This window comes from Jatropha curcas, chromosome 4 (genome assembly GCF_041381405.1).
Source record: "Jatropha curcas cultivar XTBG-Jc1 chromosome 4, XTBG_Jcur_1.0, whole genome shotgun sequence".
In the NCBI taxonomy this organism is placed as follows: domain Eukaryota; kingdom Viridiplantae; phylum Streptophyta; class Magnoliopsida; order Malpighiales; family Euphorbiaceae; genus Jatropha; species Jatropha curcas.
In genome coordinates this window covers 2,836,986-2,843,627 of record NC_143154.1, presented here as the reverse complement: position 1 = coordinate 2,843,627, position 6,642 = coordinate 2,836,986, and the positions used below count along the sequence as shown (strand labels likewise).

Here is a 6,642-nt window from a genome sequence, read left to right as displayed (position 1 = left end):
TACAAAACGACAACTCAAACTCGCAATGCCTTATTATCGATGAGCTACTTAACATCGGTTGAGAAGTTAATACATGAGAGCAAAGGTTAGTTAACTGACCAATTCAGAAACCTCTATGCATCGTTGCTCTAAATAGGACACTATATGTAACTCCTACCACTTGAATGGCACTGTGATAGCCACAAGTCTATGTGTTCAACAATTTGCTGCCTTACTTTATGAACTGCATCTGGAGAACTGCAGTTCTGGGCATTACCTGAAATAGACAATAACTATCAGAGAAGACTGAAGAGGGATTAATCACTGTGGAAAAGTAAAAAACAAAAAAGCCATGGGTATATCTGTATTTTTGCATTTTATGAAGAAAGATAAAAAAGATGACGTCACAATAAAATTTATGGCTGAATTAGGGTCCAAATCTTTTTTGAACCATTTGAAAGATAAATGACAATATGCAAAATTTCAACATAAATTCTACATTTGCTTCGTTTACCCAAAAAAAATTACCTTCAGGGCTTAAAGGAGATTGCGGACAACCTCGCAAATCAGTCCCATGCCCACAATTATGGCAAGTGATTATGTAGGAGGGCACTGTGAAGTTTAAAAGAAAGTTATCAATGGACATTCTCGAAAATAAACAGATATTGCAAATATTATTGTCTTGCTTGAATCTAACATTGCAGTTCTGCATAATGTGGCCATCAGATAAATCAGGTATAACTAATCTAAAATTTAAATAGCAGTAATTCTCATAACAAACATTAGATAAGCATGAAACAAAAGTTATAGTGAAAGAATAACTAAATCTAAGGTGGTGTTCTACAAACACTCGGGTATCTAATCAAAATTCAAGTTTGTGGCAAAACGATGATAAGAACTAAGGCATGCACTATTATGATATAACTAAATAACAGAATCCCAACTCATGAAGTTCAGTTAATTAGGTAATAGAAAATTCAGTTTTCCATTTGGTTACCTCAAATGACTGAAATAACTGAAGTTTAATTGATATATAAATATAAATTTTTTTTAATTATATAATATTTATAATGACCTTGTACCAAAAATATACAATATTTAATGATTTTTAATAATAGTATCTAATTATATAAATTTTATTAGTAATAATAGCTAATTAAAATTGTTTGGTTATTTCAGTTACCAAAATAACCAAACCAAATTGAAATTTGGTTTTCTCTACAGATTTGGTTTTGGATCAATTATAATTTCAGAGGGGTAAAAAATTTCAATTAGTTGAAACTGTTGTTCAACTATATGAATCCGCACCCATTGCTACCTTTCATGAACTTATGAAGCAGTGGCCATACTGAAATTTCATGTGATGACAAGGTGAACACGAATGAATCTGAACAAAGGCATTTTTTACATTTAGACATGCTCTACTGTGTCAGGAAACTTGTTAAGTTCAACAAAATAATATAAATGTTTTAAATTCCATATCAAAGTAATTGTTCCACTTTTCATTTCCCAGGATCATATTTCCAGATAAGTTATTAGAAACTTACTGTCAGGTGATGAGATCTGTTTTGATGCATGACGCCAGGGATCTTGGGAGCCATTGGTAAAAACAATTTTGGAGCCTGCAAAGAAGCAAAAGAAAGCTACATATAAATGCATGTTTTTGATGGTGCTTTCGTCAAGGCAACAATATAGAGATGGCCAACATCATGTTTAGATGTAATTATTTTGTCCATGCATGCTATATAATTATTATCTTCTAAAACTTGCCTATATCTAGACAGAAACACTCTCTTTTCCTCAATAATTTACGTTAGTTATTATCCAGCATCCAAGGCTTTATTTCTTGCAAACAAAAACTTGGTCAAATACTCCGGGATTTACTATCCATACTCCATCTTTTTCATACAAAATCACTTCGAAAGCAGAAATGAGAAATTTTACTGATGACGCTGGCCCAAAATCAGTCCCCAATTTGACCACCAAAACCCTACTTCGTGGTGTTAGAAGTTATTGCAAGGACAATTAAAATATCAAAAGATTAACTAAAACTAGAATTTCAGGTGAAACAATTAAACAGTAGGCAAGTCATAAAGAATCTTCTATCTATGGTTTATGCAGTTCCTTTGTGATGCATTGTGAGCAACAGACAGGATATTTGGTTTCAAATGTCAAACGATTGCTCTTAAAATAAGGACATCAGCAAAGGGGGGAGAAAGTTGCATGATAAGCAATCCAACAGGGTAGACATTTGTAAGACTAATGTATATAATGAATGGTACAAGTAGAGACACACATGTAAGGAGACAAAAAAGGCAACTCAACAAAATAAAAGAGTAACTATCTATATATTTGGACCTGCAATCTTTGTGCCACCATAGTATAAATTTGTTACATCAACTTCAGGATAGATGCCCTCCCCGAAGACATTCTTGCACAAATCCAAATGGTATCTGCAACATAAGAGTGGTGAATTTGCAGACAGACGACAAGACCATATTAAAACAACATTGTCACGTTTGACATTTTATATATTTTCTGGAAGCATAAAAAGTCTTAACATATATAAGGCATATAAAGCATGGTGGATCAGAAAACATGCCTTGTGTCAACTTTTGAGGAGCGAATACTATCATTTGAGGGTGCAACTTGAAAATATGCAACTTCAGTGCAAACTTGGAACCACCATAACCGATCTGAAGAATTTTCAACAACAGCAGTGCCTTTCAAGTATTTTTGATTATATGTTTGGACACTAACACCCAAGCTTGTAACGAAGTATTCTTTAACATATTTGGCATAAGCTTCCTGCAATAAAAATGTTATTTTGATTTTCCATTAGAAGCATGTTAAACAACCAAGGAAAGATGGCACCATATTCACCAATAAATTGATTTTATTGCCTGTCAATGGGAAAGGGAAAACAATCATAGTTGCCATTGAAAATTGTATAGTCAGCACAATATATGTATATCTATATATATATATATATAGACGAATCCTAACCCCACCTCAGTCCTTCATTTCTTAGCCAATCATCAAAGGCAATCAATATCAAGGAGAATAATTCTGGTGGGTGAAGTTTTTGTAAGATTGTTAAACCCATTAATCCACTTCTAGCATTGGAATCAACATCATAGGAACTATTTAATGCCAAGGTAACATTCAGCTGGAAATTGTGACTTCTGCAGCATTTTATATATCCAAAGATGCAAAGATCACATACAAAGAATGAATGAAGGACCGTACTCGACTATTTGTCCAGCAAGAATCATTCGTTTCCCCGGAAGGCCAACGAAGTGTCAAACAATAAGTAGTCTAATCAATCATTTAGTTGTTAGTAAGAATATGCCTTATGCATGCACACACTGCACACCACCGCCCCCCTCCCCCCCAACCCCAAAGTACCAAAATTAATAAAGTTCTCGACTTCTATCACAGAGGAATATGCAAGATAACGTAGATGGTTCAATTGTGATTGAACAAATAACAGGGAAAAAAATTAAAGTTCTCTGAAGAATCGATCTCAATCACATTTTCAAGAATCATGTAATTTTCTTTTTAAAAAAAAGATCCTAACATTTTTGTGAAATATATATTTAGGTGATCACATTTCTCGAATGGAATTTTATGCTAATTAACTTTCCAAATTTGTCACACTTTAATCCTTCTGCTAAAAGACTAGACATTTTAATCTTTTTTTTTTTACTAAATAAATAATTTTTTACTCCCTAAGGTTTTAAATGAAGCAACATCTTGAACTTTCATACACTTTAATCCCTCTGGACTAAAGTGCATATATGAAAAGGTAAACTCTTACAAGATTTTTTCATTTTAAAAATGGGGATTAAATTGTAATTAAAGGACTAAACAGTGATGAACTTGTAATGAAGGAGGACCAATCAATATGTATATGCATGTGTATGAAAGTCTCAAGTGTATATTTTGTCAAATGTTAGGTGAATTTTTGTAATTTAACATAAAGATCATGGCAAGACAAGACAGGAAGGCTTACCACTAAATCGTCTCCAGCCTTCTTTGCTTCAACAAGAGGAGTGCATAGCTTATCTGGATTCCCATATTGAAACTGCAAATTATGACAGTAACATGATTAATACTAATTTTTGATAGTAAGCAACAAAGCAAAAAAAAAAAAAAAAGAAACAAAGCATACTGCAGTAACAGCTGCATCTGCCAGGAAATACAGGAAATCACCATCAATCTCAAGCTGCAAAAGAGATAAAAATGTACTCATGTGAGCTGAGAAGCACAAATAAAATCCCGTCTACTGTGTAGTTCATCTCATTGTTAAGACTCTCAAACTATAAATTAGTTTGATGACAGATGAAGCAAACCTCAGCAGCCTCAAATAATGTTTTTACTGCATTGCTGTTTGATGCCAGCCTTTCATCAACAAGTCGAGTGATTTCTTGTAATGCAGCTTTACATTCAGCACCAGCTGACTTGCCAATCTGGCAAAGCATGGACAGGGAAAGCAAAGGCTTACACAAAACAAAAGCAGATGCAGACAAAAATTTTCATGAAGCAAACAAAGGGGAAAAACACAAACATTCAACAGAGGATCAAATAAACAAATAAATAAAATAAAGAAAGAAAGAACAAGCATGCTGAAGGACATTGCCTAAGATGTATTTGACATGTATGTTACAGAATGAACATTGTGCTTACCTGCTGATCAAATTCAGTGAAATTGTAAACAGCAAGAACAACAGCAGAACTTGCAAGACTTCCACATGTTAAATGAGGAAACTTAAGACGAAACCATGCACTGAGAGCTCCAGAGTAAGATATCCCAAAAACAAACCAAGGATTGTCAAGATTTGTTCTATTCAGCTTCAGGTTTAGGGATTCCTGAGTATTATCAAAGAATATGAAAACTTGAGTAGCCCCAAAATGAAGAAAAATTGCACTATTGAATAATAATAATTATAGCTATGGTCCTCAAGAGGAACAAAGAAATTGATAAATCATCTTCAACTCATATTGGAAAACCATTATGACATCTGCTGGCCAAATTTAGGCTGCAAAAGGGATGCCTAGTTGTAAATACAATGAATTAATATCTCAAAGAACTAAGACAACCAACTCTCTACATTTTGAGCTTTCATTTGGACATCCTTAAAACTTGTATATAGGCATAAAGATATCTGCACACATAGCTGTGTACATAAAAATTTTACATCTTATGTGCCTGAGTGTGTCTGAGAGGTGTGCTCAAGGTTTTTGTGAAAAAATCAATAGAAAAGAAAGAAAGGTAACTCATGGCTATAAAGATCCAAAGTAAACTGCAGGACCTGTTCATTAATTGCAGCAAATTGCGGTAATAAAACAATTATGATGCTGCAATTTTTCACTACATTGGATTGATCTTGATTTCCGTTCATACAAGTTAAGATGGAGAGAGGGGATTCAGGTATCTATTGGATTCATTGTGTATTATCTTTATGACTTCACCTACAAAAAAATCTCTGAAATGGGAAAAAAAAAAATCTGGAATTCACAAAACAGCTTGCCTGATAATGCTGACGAAAGGCAGCCAAGTCAAAGAGCGCTTGTTTAGATGAAAGATATCTCAAATTCTCTGTTTCTGATGTTTTGAAGGGCGAGCTTTTACCATAGTATCGATGCTCAAGTGAAACAATAGCTGCTCCAAACTTTTTAGCCAAAACCTGTGTACAACCACAGCATTTATTTTACCTTTACCAATTATACCCACTTCAAAGGAGACCAAAAAAAAAAAATTCTTAACAACAAATCACAAATGCCTGTAATCCATGACTTGGAGATTCTTTAAATGCAAAACTATACTCACAAGCAGATTTCAAAGTGGAAACGCACAAAATTGCGCTTCGTTGGATCGTATCTTAACGAAACTTTAAAAATTGAAACTCAATTAGATATTAACAACCAATATTTCTTTAAGCTTAAAAATAATAATAACAACATTACGTATTAATGAACAACATGCCAAATGTGAGCAATGAAATTCATATTGTTCCGTTTCTTAACACAAACCAAACTCAACCAGAGATTGAAAAGAAGCTAACAAAACATTAGAATAACTTACACTGGTGTAGTCATCGGCTATGCCAGAACATGAAGATTCACCACAAATTTTCAAAAATATGGGTCCATCTGGAACTCTGAAATAGTCCAGGAATTCATAATACCTCTGAAAAAACCGACGATGATCCTGCGAAACATCAAAACCAACCAAATAATTAACTCAAATCTCCAAAATCCATTTGAGAATTTACAAAACAGGTAATCAAACTTGAATGAACTCAAAAGTATCTGTTTAAGCACAATTTGATTAGCGAAATTGTGAGGTTAAAAGAGCAAAAGAAAAGTACATATGGAGAATAGTGATCTAGAGTCTGATTGAACCAGAGCTCTTCAGTGGTTAAGAAATTGCTGCTTCCAGTTCCAGATAATCCATCAAGCATAAAACGAGGTGCAGGAATACCATACGTCACCGTCGAGAGAAGCAAGAACGATAGAATCGAAAGCCTCATCGTCCTCAATTTGCGTGGTCTCTGCTTATAGAAATGGTGGCTTTTGAAGGGGAATTTCCTTAAAACGTACTACAAGTTACTTGATCTACTCTTCAACTGACCGTTGCCTTTTTAAGCACTTTTTTTT

General features: G+C 33.8%; 1 protein-coding gene across 1 annotated transcript; it reads right to left on the bottom strand.

Moving 5' to 3' along the window:
* LOC105628529 (putative serine protease EDA2) lies at positions 1-6,642 on the bottom strand. Its single transcript, XM_012209956.4, has 12 exons — positions 6,354-6,642; positions 6,068-6,193; positions 5,514-5,669; positions 4,669-4,851; positions 4,335-4,451; positions 4,154-4,207; positions 3,995-4,066; positions 2,582-2,787; positions 2,338-2,432; positions 1,527-1,601; positions 508-591; positions 1-256 (listed from the first exon to the last, which is right to left on the bottom strand). The coding sequence occupies exons 1-12, from the start codon at positions 6,513-6,515 to the stop codon at positions 141-143; spliced, it is 1,446 nt and encodes a 481-aa protein (XP_012065346.1). The 5' UTR covers positions 6,516-6,642; the 3' UTR covers positions 1-140.